This window comes from Camelus ferus, chromosome 17, assembly GCF_009834535.1.
Source record: "Camelus ferus isolate YT-003-E chromosome 17, BCGSAC_Cfer_1.0, whole genome shotgun sequence".
Taxonomy (NCBI): domain Eukaryota; kingdom Metazoa; phylum Chordata; class Mammalia; order Artiodactyla; family Camelidae; genus Camelus; species Camelus ferus.
Window position 1 is genome coordinate 39,373,564 of NC_045712.1, and position 13,367 is coordinate 39,386,930.

Consider the following 13,367-nt stretch of genomic DNA (forward strand, 5'->3'; position numbering starts at 1 on the left):
CTCCACCACAGTCAGATAACATCTCACATTGGTTTAGCATTTTTCACTATGTGGCTAGAAGGATGCTGTTTCCAGACATTCTCTTAACTGGAAGGGAAGAAAGAGTTCTCAACATGCCCATTTTACAGATGAGGAAACTGAGGCTCAGAGTGACCTAGCCATTTGCATAAGGTGGCAAACCAACTAAATAAAAGAGCTGGGATCCAACTCAGGTCTTCAGCCTCCAGAGACCAAATGCTTCCCAGCACACAAGAGCCAGGTCTGGGGTTTTGGGGACACATGAGAGAAGGATTAGCTAAGGTGCTTGAGTGCTCATCCAGAAGCATTTCTGATGCTCCCAGCTGACATGGGGGAACCAAGCAGAAGGCTTTAGGAGATCTGAGATATTCCTGGGTCTATCTCTTCATTACATGAGCTGGGAACCTGGTATCAGCCAAGACGCAGGAGATGATGGGTTTCAATATCCTTCAATGAATACTTAACCAAATACTCACTTCAGAAGGGCAGAATCCCAAAGGACACACTGGAGGACATACAGGAGCTGGACTCTCTTGGTCCAAACCCCCGCTCTGCCACTAATAAGCATGTCATATAGCATCAGTTTCCTCATCTGAAAAATGGGGACGATCATGGTTCTGATGTCAAAGAGTTGTGATGAGGATTCAATGAGTTTTAATAAGGGTAAAGTGCTAAGAACAGGGTGTTGCATGCATTTTATAGTGATTACTTAGCACTATTATTTAATCCCAGGATTATTAAATCCCTGCAGTCCTTGTGACTCCAGCATCTTCTTTAGGTTACTATCCTGTGTCTCACCCTCTCCATCTGTGAGCAGCTGGTAATGGTTAAAGCCACAGCACTCTAAGGACTGGTAAGCCATGGTTGAGAGGAAAAGGCATGAGGGGGGCCTGGGAACTGATACTAAGACCCCTCCTCAGGGCCACTACTTGCTCAAGTGACCAAAAGAGCAGCCTCTGACTCCCAGCTCTGCAAGCCCAGTGCACCAGCCGGACTTCTGCACATTGGCTGTGGAGCCCCGGACAGGGTTAAATACTCCTGGAGAGAGGCTTGCCAACAGGAGAGCAGGGCTCAGCCATGAAATGCCTTGAAGATTGGCCCTTGGGAGGATTAAAATAAAACTACCCTTGGAATCTGAGATGGAAAAATTAAATCTTTAATTTTTCCTTTAGCCAGTTTATCAGATGGGCAGTCTGTGGGCTGAGTGGGAAATAAAGAGACCCTGCACTGGGGGGCTCATGGGGCCTGCAGAAGCTTCTTGCAGCCATGAAGCAGACAGAAGAACAACAGATTCAGAATCCAGGCTCCCACAGGGCAGTTAAAAGCCACCAAAGCAACTGCCACCTAGTAGATCCTCAGTAAATGTATGAATGAATGAAAGAATGAATGAATTTTATATATGCAAAAGAGCAACTCACACAGTGGTGGAGTTCAATTAACACTAGGGGGGAATATCACCTTCATGGGACCAGCAGTCTCAAAACCTTTTAATGACATTTATTGGTAAAAATTCTGAGCATATCTCTCCAATATTTACAAATTCTTCTTCCCAATATTTACAAATTATAAAATGGGTAATGTTACATGAAAATGTTCATTATAAAACATGAACAAGAAATGAAAACTCATAAAAGGATTCAGTAAGATAAGTGCAAACAGAAGTCCTAATATTTTCATATCATCACCCGGTGGGTTGTCTAGTGTACCCGCTGAGGTAAGTGAGCCCCACTTTGGAGACCTCTGACCTAGAAGCAGTCTGCCTCTTCCTGCGCAAGACGCCTCCGGCAGGGAGTGATATGAATTTGTGTTCATCTATTATTTTTTAATGCACACTTAGCCACATTGAACTAAAAATAGTTTGAATGAACCAAATAAAGCAAGTATTTTCTTGTGTAAATCAGGAGAATCACCAAGATTGAAGTCAACAGCCTGGAGACTCTTCTCAGAAATAAATGAATCAAATGGAGTCCAGGTGTATTTGAATAAGACAGTCAGAGTCTAATGAACACCTATAGTCTCCAAATGTTCAGAAATGAAAATTAGAAAAAAAGGGTCAGGAAAGAAGGAATGTGGGAATTTGTTGAGCTTGACTTTGAGGAATAAAAGAACTGAGTTATTTTATTCTTGTATGTAAGTCAGTGTTTAACTCAGCAACGTCTGATTAAAACATAATGCTAACCACATAGGATATTTTAAATTTTCTGGTAGCCACACTTTAAAACAGGAAAAAAGCCAGGTGAAATTGATTTTGATAATTTTTTATTTAGCCAAATATACCCCAAATATTACCATTTCAAAATGTTATCAATATAAAAAATTATTACTGCAATTTTTTGTAGTGATATTTGAAATCCAATGTGTATTTCACATATTCAGCACATCTCAGTTGAGACTGGTCACATTTCAGTATGTTACTAGTGGCCACCATATTGAATAGCACAGTTCTAAACTGAGGCATAGATCCTTGGACTCCCAGGAGTCCACGGTGTTTGAGAAATGCTGTATTAAAGGCTAAACACCAGATCACTTGGACCAGTGCTGCTGTTCACATGCACAAAGGCAAAAAGATTATAGTGCAGTGGAGGGCCAACTTAGGGAGAGTTAGATTCTAATAGGGCAGATTACGCAAAAATGAAGTCTAGATCAAAATTACCCTTGAAAATTTCTTAAGAAAGAAAGAAACTGATACACATTCATTTTTCCTCCAACCTTAGAACAAAGGCTGAGTCTTCTGTCTCAACCAAATAAAACCACAGAGTTGGGAAATTCCAATAGCACACTCAGACTCTGAGACCATCGGTCTTGAGAACACTCAGACCATCTGACAAGGGATTATGGGAGAGGAAGGTCTGAATGCAGAACCCCCTAGCTCCATTCACATTTGGAAGAAGAATTAGTGATAATTAACACCAGATTTATAATCAGCCAAATTTCCATGTGTAGTTTGTAGTAATAATAAGAATCCAAAAGGAGAGGAGCGTGTGTGTGACCTTGAAAAAGGTCAGGGAGCTGCCTCAAGGGCAGCGGGAGGACTTGAGAAGACACAGCCAGAGGTGGGAGAGAGGGTGCCCAAGGAGAGAGGCAGCAGCCTGCAGGAGAGGGAGTGAGCTGGCAGGAAGCCTCCCCAGCCCAGAGAAATTCTTTCTCCAAAGCAAGCCTGACTTTCCTCTCACCGGTCACATAAATTTTACAAAGTAATGTTGCCCCAGACACCCCTAATGCCAGCCCTCTAATTACAACCCCAGGGGTCCACCTGTCCCCACCTTCTTACCTTCCTTGTCTCCCTAGTATCTCACTGAAGCTCCTGCCAAAATCAAGTGTTCCTGGAAGTCAGGAACTGTAGCCTCCACCTGGAATTCCAGTTCTCTTTTGAAAGGGATAAAGTCAATGAACAGTTGCCCTGTCTGCAGCTCTGTATTCATGACTAAATAAGCAAATGCTGCATCCCTGTGCACACACTTGCTAACGGCTGCGGGAGCCCACTGAGCATAGACGAGTATTTCATAACATTTGGCTCCTTCTCTGCTCTGACCAAGCCAAGCCCATTTCAGGCTGGATGTGACCACATGCTATTTGGATTGATTTGCATCCAATGGTAAAAGGAATGATCCCTTATTCTGGACTATGTATCACCAAGTTCCACCAAGAAAAGGAGCCAGAAGGGTTGCGCTCCTCTCCTCTGTGTCATGAAGTGGAACTTCATATGGTACATGCCCCAGGCAGGCTTTCTAGACTAGTCCCACAATGCCAGAGCCTTGTTAGACAGAGTTCTGCCAAGGTGAAGATCTGGTGCTGGGCGTTCCCAACACTGGGGCATCTGGAATGTGTATCTGGTGGACACACTAGGGGAGGGGGAGGGGTGGAAAAGGCGGAAGAGCAGCCAAGGAGAGAGCTCTTCTTGGCAGGACATAGTGGCTGAACTCCATCCCCCTCCTGTGACAGGAATCCACTGGGTACCTCACTAGTGCCTGGTGGTGCCAAGGGGATCCAAAAGAATGAGATTTTTTCCCTGTCTGTCAGAAAATGTAAAATTTAGTTAGGGAAGTGTATCCAGGGCAAGACTTTAGAAGGAAAAACTAGCAAGTAGGAGAAGTTAGTCTTCAGTGTCCGCTATGCCCCAACCTACCCCTAAACACATCTAAAAAGAAATTGCTCATAACTTCAGCCACTTGTTGGATGATAACATAGTTAATCTCTTGGGGGCAGCAGGGTAGAGTTTACAAAGTTTCCCACTTGCATTCCTGAGACCCTGAGCTGCATCTTGTCCGTCTATCTGGGAATGATACAAAAAGATGCAAAGAGTTAGACTTTCTAACTTCTGACAAGCAAACCAGAATTATGTGGAAATACACGGACTTGTAGGTGTGGCTGTTGTCATGAAAGACGATTTCCCAGATTCCTTCATCTCTCTCCTTAGCATCAAGGACCAAGCCTGGAGAAACTGGTTGATTTAGCCCAGGGGTCACCAGTTTGAGACTCCTGATTTATACTCTAAGTTCCTCCCACTTGGGACATTCTGCAGTTCCCTGTATTTCCACAGACCCAAAGAGGAATTGATTGAAGAGCTGTAAACCTAACTCTGGAAGTGGTAGAACCCAGCAATTATTTGTTAAATACCTAATTACTATTGATTTGCTATATGGGACTGGGAAGGCATTTGAAGGTCATCTTGGTCTCACAGGACCCCTAGGAGTGCACACCCCTAGCCTGACCTCACAGGACTAGGCCAGCTGATGAGGGGAGAGTAACTCACGATCCTCAAGCAGAAGCTGGACGGCTCCCATGGTCAACTGAATAATGTCTCCCAAAGACCGCCAGGGCCTATTCCCTGGGACCTGTGAAAGTTACTGGAACCTGTATTGAGAATACACACCCACAAGTGCGCATGTGAACCCTCTGCCCACTCCCAGGATGGAAGGGGATTAAACCACATGTCCTTTCTCTCTCTTTTCCTGTCAGCAGCTTGCTCTGCTCCAGTCTCTATGTTGATTATACATTGGGGCTTTTCCAGCCCTGCTGGTTGCCCCAGGAACCCTCTCCAGACCCACAAATGAATTACCATTTTGTTCCAGTTCACAAGAGCACTAGTGTGGGAACACCGCAGGCCAGATGGAATTTTGGAGACCCAGTCATTTGTTGGAAATTTTCTCTGGCTGCCTTCATATTAACAGCCATACATTTTGCTCTCAGGCCTGTGAGTGGGAATTCAGGCTGAAAAACTAAAGCAAGTTTCTCTCTGGGGCATTCCATTCCAGCCTTCCAGAGATTTCTACTCTCTGGCTGCTCAGAGGCCAGGACATAGCCCCAGAGAAGAGTGGGAGGGGGGCAGGTCTGTATCCTGCATACACTTCTCCCCAAGTTCCAACCAAACCTGTGACAACAGGCTGAGCCAATTAGGGACACTAAGGGAAGAATCCACCTCACTCTTTGCCTTAAATCCATCCCACTTGTAGCAGGCCATATGGACCTCTCCAGAATAAGGCTGAGAGGAGAGTTTGTAAACTGGGATCCATGGGCCAAATCTGGCAGGTGTGTTTTGTCCGGCCTGAAATGTTTTAAGTAAATTTTAGCCAGTGTTTAAAATCCAGGGTATTTCCCATAAAAATCCAGATTTCCAGCTTCCCTTGAAAAATGGGAGACTCTAGCCACAACCTGGGCCTGTGTTCTCACATGGCTGGAGCAGAGCATCACTCCTCTCTCAATGATATGCTCTCTGCCGTTCACCACAGGCCCCACCACTCCCTACTGTCTCCCGAGAGAAGCAAGGACAGTTGCCTTTGGAATCTCACTTGCTTTGTTTTTCATAGAAGATAAACACTTCTTTGAGCACAGCTCAGTATATAGCTTGAGAAAACACAACATAGGTTGGTTTTCCTTCATTATCCCCAGCCCACTTCATTCACCTATGCCAGCAGCCTGGGCTCCACCAGTGCTTCAGTTTATACTTCTTGGTCCAGAGTTGCACTGTCCAATATGAGAGCCATGAACCACCTGTGACTATTTACATTAAAATTTAAAATTTCCATTCCTGGTTGCACTAACCACATTTCAAGTACACCAGCTACCCACTTTGAGTAGCAGCCACCATAGTGGACAGCACAGAGCAGAATGTTTCCATCAGCTCAGAAAGTCCTACTGGACAGCTCTGGAGAGATTTAAATACAAGATGTGGAGCCTCCACCCAATGAAAACACATGTTGAGTTCTACATCTCTGCCGTACTCGGCACTGCAAGGGAGCTGCTGCCTTCCTGGGGTTCACCTTCTAATCAAAAACAAGATATGACAGGAAGTACCCAGTGGTGTCACAGAGACCCTGTTAGAGGCAGAGAAGAGGAGTAGGTCTCTGTTTTCATGATACAAAGAAAATGCCCTGCTTGCCTATCACGTGCCCTCTTGGCCATCCCAGGGAGTCTTGTCAGAGGCTCCCAGAAACGGGGGCTCCCTTAGCCCCCTCATAGAGATGCTGCTTGGGTGTCTGGTGTTCAGCACCACTTGTCTTAGAGGCTCCCCAAGCAAAGCACACAAAGAGAGTCAAGCTGGGCTTTGGAGCTCATCCTCCCCGTCAGGACTTCTCCCACCAGTTGGCCTTCCCTACCCCCACACCCAGCTCTGACACACCCCGCTGCCTGTGTCTCCTGCCCTCTTGCTCCCAAAGGTTGTTCTCTCCCCGAATCCAGATCTAGTCCACTTCCAGGGCTTCCTACTCCAGCCCCTGACCTTCCTTCTTCTATATCTAAACAAGACACTACTGGGACTCAAGACCCTCAGAGGGGCAACATCAACACAAGAAACTGATGTCCAAGAATATTTACTTTTAACAGAAAATTTCCAAAGGCTGACTACCAAAATCAAAGGGCTACGTCTAATGTGAGAATTTTCAGGTTGACTGAGTGGAAAGAGACTCACATTTGTGGTTGTACGACCCACCCTGAAGCCCTTCATATTTCTGAACTGCATGACTCAGCACTTACAGCATCACTGATCTCTGAGTTACTCTCTTTATTGCTCTCTAAAATGGACCTAATAACACCAGCCTTAACATTTGAGGGATTAAGGAATCAATGAATAACGAATAAGAAAGCTACAAAGCCCAACATAAATATATGCTGTTCTTAGTACTAAGGGGGAATGATCGTCACTAGATCCAGCACTCACTAGAAGTTTGCTAAAGATTCTTTTTTTAATGACACCAGAGTAGAAGCTAAGGAAGGAGACTTTTAGACAAAGGGGTCCTCTGGCATATTCTGAGATGAGATCGCTCAGATGAATATCTGCACAGAAGCAGGGATTCTAAATCCTTTCAGTTCCCTTTAAGACTACTCTGGCCACCTGGTGAAGCTATGGCTCTTTCTGAGGGTGCTTTTTTAAATGTATAAAATAAAAGACATAGGGTTACAAAGGCAATCAATTAGATTGGAATTATAGTCATCAAAATATTCCAAAAAATAAATCTGTGATATAATAATACATGTGCTTCTTTATTAACATATTAAATAATAAGATCTATCAGCACATCTAATCACAAATGCACTTTTAAAGTAGTAAGGAGTAAAGACTATTTTAAAGGATCTGCTTCCACTCTCATGATATAAAATCTGTTATTCCTCTTGGTGACAAAGTCACAGGTCTTGCTAACACGACTGTGGTTAGTGCCTACATTCATTTTGAAGAAATGCTGAATTTCAGTTAGAGATTAATGAAAATAAAGGTGAAACTTTTCTTCATTCAAGTTTAGGGCTCCCCTGGATTCTAGGCATGGATCTTGATCAAGAACTCTTAAATGAGTATCCTTTAATCCCTTCCAGTGGATTCCACCTTTCTCTAGTTCCCCATTACAGGGATGGATCCACATGGCTGGTGTAAAGGCAGTCCCTTTACAGCACATATTCCCCCGGTTCCCCGATTCTAGAACCCCTTCTGCATGGGAGTTACGGTCCAAGGATACCCACCCAACTCCTGCTCTCCCTGATGCACTGAAGGATCCTACTAGCAAGTCCTAGAGGCCCAGGCCTTCATGTCCAGCCCTGTCCATCATCCAGGGACAAGGTAATCACAGCTCCCATTAACTGAGCACTTATTATGTGCCGATGACTACTGTATTAGGCGCTTCATGCTCATTATAGCATCGAACACAGAACCCCAAGAGGAGGCAGTGTTATTTTCAGTGGAAACTGAGGCTGAGAGGTTAATGGCTAACTGACTTGCCCCAAGTGGTAGGCAGGGTTTGAAATCAGTTCTGATTACAACTCACCTCTGAACACTTTATGCTTTAAAACCATAAAAGGTAAGGTATTATGACAATTCCAGTTTAAACTCAGACACCTGGGGCCGCTGCCCTGGAAATGGGTTAAGTATGAAAGAGGACCAGGAGCCTTTCCTGACTCACAGCGAAGAGACTAAAGAGGGTGGAGCTGCCCAGCCATCCACGTTCCCTCCCCAAAGGGCAATGAGGGGATTTTAATTAGAGTTTCAAGAAAGAATATTCTGAAAGAAAGGAATACAATAGCATCTTTATAGTTGCAACAGGATCTCTAGGGCTCCAGGAGAAGTTGAGAGAGGAGAAGGGAGCAGGGGGAGAAGAACTGTACAAGCTGGGGCCTGCTGACACTGGCCAGGTATGCGGAGAGGTGAGGAGCGAATGCTCCCGCCGTCCAGGAGGCCACCTCTGCTGGCGGCCGGTGCCTGAGCTAGGATCCAGGTCCCCCAACGGGTACACACTGAGCTTCTGTGTGGACAGACAACAGAGACACTCTGTCCTGGAGAAAGAGGCCTGTGTCCCGCCCACCCTCCTCCCAGTACAGGGATGGATGTCCAAACGGCCCATTCACTGGCCACCCCAGCCTCCAGCCCTCAAACTGCCTGCAGCCTCCACCTCCACTGGGCCCAGGCATCCCAGGCAGCATGATCCAAAACCCTCATCCCAGCCTGGTCACAGCTTGTGTCCATTACTTCTCCCCCTGCTTCCTTCCACCTGGCTGAAAACGGGTTATCACAGTATCCTCGGACTGGAGTTCATTCATTTCCTTTGGAGAAAAGAATGAAGAGGGTTGCAGATGCTGTCCTTTTCGAAATCATGACCCTCTGATGTTACAGGTCTAACTGTATTTGGGTCTTCCCTTCCCACCTCAAACAAGGCACCAAGCATTTAAAAGTACTAAAGCAACATTTTAAATCGTGGCCAGAATGAAGAAGAAAGGCATGGCCTCTGCCTTCAGCATATGGTGCAGATGGGAAGATGACCACAGAAAACATTGCTCCCCTAGGTACTCAATTGGGTTGTGAAATTACTGAGGGAGGAATAAGTTACTTGTGTGTGTACATGAAGAAAACTTGAAATGGAGGAGGAGATTCATATGGATAATCTCCTTTCAGGAAACACGGAGACTGAGATATAAGACACGGAATGTCTTGAGATTCCCCGGCGCCTTGTGCATTAGAAGGCACATCATAACATGGGAGAAAAACCAGTCTGGACAGAGGCCAGGCCAGCTGCTGGAAAAGCCAGGTTTGTTCTGCTGATAAAGCTCCCCCACAGAAGCACACGTGGACACAGGGACGCAGGAAGCACAGAGAGGCAGTGCAGCCCGGCCAGTGGAAAGTATCCCTGCTCGGCCAGAGGGCAGCCCGCTGCTGAAACCCAGCCCGGATCACCATGCCCAGAGCAGCCCCAGACTCTGTGTGCCCCAAGGGACATGCTCACAGATTTCAAAGAGCATTTGCCTGCTCCGCTCGGGAGCCCGAGGGGTGAAAGGGCCTCCCCAGGGCCATCCTTTCTGTCTCTTGAGCCCCAGTGTGTTCCGGTCGCATCCATGCTTCTCTGGCTCTTCCTATTCTCTTTTTCCTCTCCCTTTCTCTCTTCTATCCCTAACCCCTCTGCTTTCTTTAACCAGTTCTTTGACTGATGGCATTTCTGGAAAAATCCCTACTCGACTTGGCTTTTAAACGTGGAACCACGAACCTGCTGCCCAAGCCAAGATGGAAGGATTTGAATTCTCCAGATGGTTCTGGAAAAGGCTGTTTGCTAATTGCAAGCAAATACCCTCGAAAGCCAAACAAAAAATGCCCGCAAGTAAACAGCATGTGACACAGTCCCTTCCTGCCACCACTTAATAGAAACCCAAGAGAGGAAGCTGGGCAAGGAGAGATGGAGCAGCCACAGCCCTGCCCACCCTGCCCACCATCCAGCAGGGGCGGCCAGCAGGGCCTGGGGGCCAGGAGCAGGGGGACCCGAGGGGCTGTGCTGCCTGGCAGAGGGCCCCAGGCACTGCTGGCAAGGTATCTGAGGCGGCACAAATAACGCTGTACTCATTTATTATCGCAGTACTATTCTATTTTTATGATTATAATGGCAAAACCAATTCAGAGGATTAAGAGAGAAATGTTAAACACCTCACAGTGACTCTTAAAAATATACCGTAACATTCCTGTGATGGCTGCCTCCTGGAAGGCACTGTCATGTGGAACCTCTTAGACTCAATCCAAAGGTCCAGGAAGGGAGTCAGGTAGAATTATAAAAATACCGCTTTCTTTGAAAACTTCAGCCTTCAATGTCCAGCCACTTCAAGACCTGAACATCATGCTCTCAGTTTCTAGGCAATTGTGCCTCGTCCTCTTTTCATTGCTTTTGGTGCTGCCTGTTGTTGAAGCAGCAGAAGCTGGAGATGCAATTGCTCTCCTGTTAGGTGCGATTCTCAGCATTACAGGCATTTGTGCTTGTTTAGGGGTATATGCATGAAAGAGAAATGGCCAGATGTGACTTTGAAGGGCCTCCTGAATTAAACCTTGCCATGAAAACTTTTATGCTACTGAGGTTCAGAACTGAGCTTTGGTATCTGAAAGTTTCCAAGAAGCAATACATAAGGTAGTTTCACATTCTTGGTTATTTCCCTATAAACGGGAACAAACTGATATCCTATGTTAAATGGAAAACAAAATGTTTTCTTCATAACAAATAATGCACTGAAAAATGCCATCTGTAATTGTATTTGCTAGTTAGAAGGAGGGCCAAAGAAGCGAGATGGCTGAAATTTGCGTAAGTATTATTTTGTAGTTTCAGAATTCTCAACAGAAAGAAGGAAACTCTTGCCCAGAATCTTAAGAAATGGCTACAGTTCAGTTATAATCACCGTCTCCTTCATCTGTTGAGGACTCTTTTATCCATTTTTTATTGGATTTTTCTTTTGTTATCTCTCAGGTTAGTATTGTACTTAGATATCAAATACAGCTGGTCAAAAATTAAAACTTATTTCTTTAGGGGTGGAAAGTTTAGAAAATTTACTCAATGTATGTAACATTGAATTGGAGAAAAGATTTAATGTAAAAAAAATACTTTATATTGACACTGAAATAAAGAAGAGATTTAATGTTAAACAAAAAACCTTTATATTAACTGAGTAATATCTACATAGTGAGAAGTACTGTATTAAATATAAACCCATTGTGTAACAAAAAATATCATAATAATAATATTTTACAGAACTAAAATGATTAGTATCATTTTAAAATAAGTTACTTTTATATCATGGCTACTCTAAGCATGGCTAGTTAAAGGACACCACAGGATAAATAAAAATGAAGATGAAGAGAGAGAAGAATGGCAGACAGAGGTCTGTGTACCCAGATGCCCTGAGCAAGAAATGGAAGTTGTTCTTGACTTGCCCTCAGTCTCCCTGAGGTTACCAAGGGCTTGAAGTTCTGCTCAAACATCCCCCACTCCTGCTCCCTCTGACCAGCCACAGGGCCATTCCTCTCTCCTGTCCATCAGGATTATGGTGATCATAATTGTTCCCCAGACACTCCCCTCCACTCCACCCCCTATAGTCTCCCCACCTTTGGAAACTGCTCTCTAAAATGCAAACACAATCCCACCTCTCCAAGCTCAAAAGCCCTTCCATTCCCCTTGTGTTCTCAGTGTAATAACTCAAATCCCCCGCTGGCTGGGGAGACCACTCATGCCCCATTTCCAGGTTGTTTCCCCCCTACTCCCTCCCAGCCAACTTTGACAACTCACTTTGCCTTTAGGGCTTTGCACACACTGTCCCTTCTGCTAGACTGCCTTTCCCTCTTCTTGTTGTTATATTATTTTTTACTTATTTTTTATTATTTTTTTCAGTAAAATTAAAATTTCTGTATACACTTCTATGAGTTTTAACATGTGTTAAACACCCCTGAATTCACCAGCTGCTACCTAAAAGCACCTTCTGGCTTCCTCTCAGTGAGCAGTCCTGGAGCCACCAGACGAGGCCCTCGGGAAAGTGGCCGGACCCCAGGCCACTTCCAAGAATATGTGCCCATAGTGTGGGGGGACACACAGGGAAGGGCAGCCTGGGGATCACCCACAAACCCTTGCTCCATCCGCACTCTTAGGCTAGGTGATCTGTCAGACACAGGCCTGTGCAGACACATCCAGAAAATACAAGGATTGCACCCCAAACGCCCCAGATGGAAACACTTTAGCAGTCACATCAAAAAATGATCCAAGCAAAGACAGCCCAGGTGGCTCAGGACATTCAGGTTTCAAGGAAAGCATTCTGCTTCTACATCAGCACCTGGGTAGGGAGGGAGGGCTACCTGCCCAGGCCTCTTCTGAGGGGACTGTCAGCATCTGAAGCACATTTTTCTCACTGGCCCTGAAACTGATAAGGACTTCATTTCTTTGTGAGGCCTATCCCCACCCCATCCCCACCCTACCCTTTCCAACCCACTGTTTTTGGACCAACTCCTACTTGGTCTGGTTGGAGCCAGTGGATTGTTTAAAGCCTGAGCCAGTGGATTGTTTAAAGCCAGAGCCTGGCTGCAGGAGCAGCTGCCCCCAAGAGGGGGGTGCCCACAAGGGAGGATATCAAATTCCTGGCAGGATCCAAGGGCTGGATGTCCTGATTCCCAGTTCTGATTCCAAAACCGGTTTAACCTCTTCTCTTTTCTTCAGCTGAGCCTGAGAACCTGAGGGTCTCCCTAAGATCTTCTGCAGGATGACTGGCTGGGACACCTCAGCATTAGACCTCAGGGGCTGTGGCTGAGTGGGGCTGCCCTCACTCAGCCAGAGTTCAGCAAGGAGACCCAGGGCACACAGACTGGGCAAACATCTCTTACAGGCTGGGTATCTCCTGCCTGATGAGAAGAGAGATCTAAAGGAGCAAGAAGACTATTTTAGGACAGGATCTGTCTACACTTGATCCACACTTAGAGAAGAGTCCCAAAAGCAGCCCCACATCAGATATTAAATGAAATATATTGATGACCTCCTTACTGTTTGTTTTCAGTCCTGACAAAAAGAAAACCTATTTTTGTGGGTCCTCTATAAACCCCCCATTCTTATAGCACCTTTAGGGCACCAAGTGTTTTCCCC

The 13,367-nt window shown here is 45.5% G+C and overlaps 2 protein-coding genes across 4 annotated transcripts in view; one reads left to right on the top strand and one right to left on the bottom strand.

The window, feature by feature from the left end:
* The window catches only part of GASK1A (golgi associated kinase 1A), an 82,983-nt gene that overhangs the window by 48,814 nt on the left and 20,802 nt on the right, over positions 1-13,367 (bottom strand). The window contains exon 1 of one of the 3 annotated variants that reach the window (XM_032459105.1): positions 3,290-3,494. The exons of the other annotated variants lie outside the window; for them this stretch is intronic. The gene's annotated coding sequence lies outside the window, so the exon portion shown is untranslated. Of the gene's footprint in view, positions 1-3,289; positions 3,495-13,367 lie in introns of those variants that run through there. 3 annotated transcript variants of the gene reach the window in all.
* Positions 10,447-11,258, top strand: LOC116657249 (small integral membrane protein 30-like). Its single transcript, XM_032459130.1, has one exon. The coding sequence runs from the start codon at positions 10,596-10,598 to the stop codon at positions 10,752-10,754; it is 159 nt and encodes a 52-aa protein (XP_032315021.1). The 5' UTR covers positions 10,447-10,595; the 3' UTR covers positions 10,755-11,258.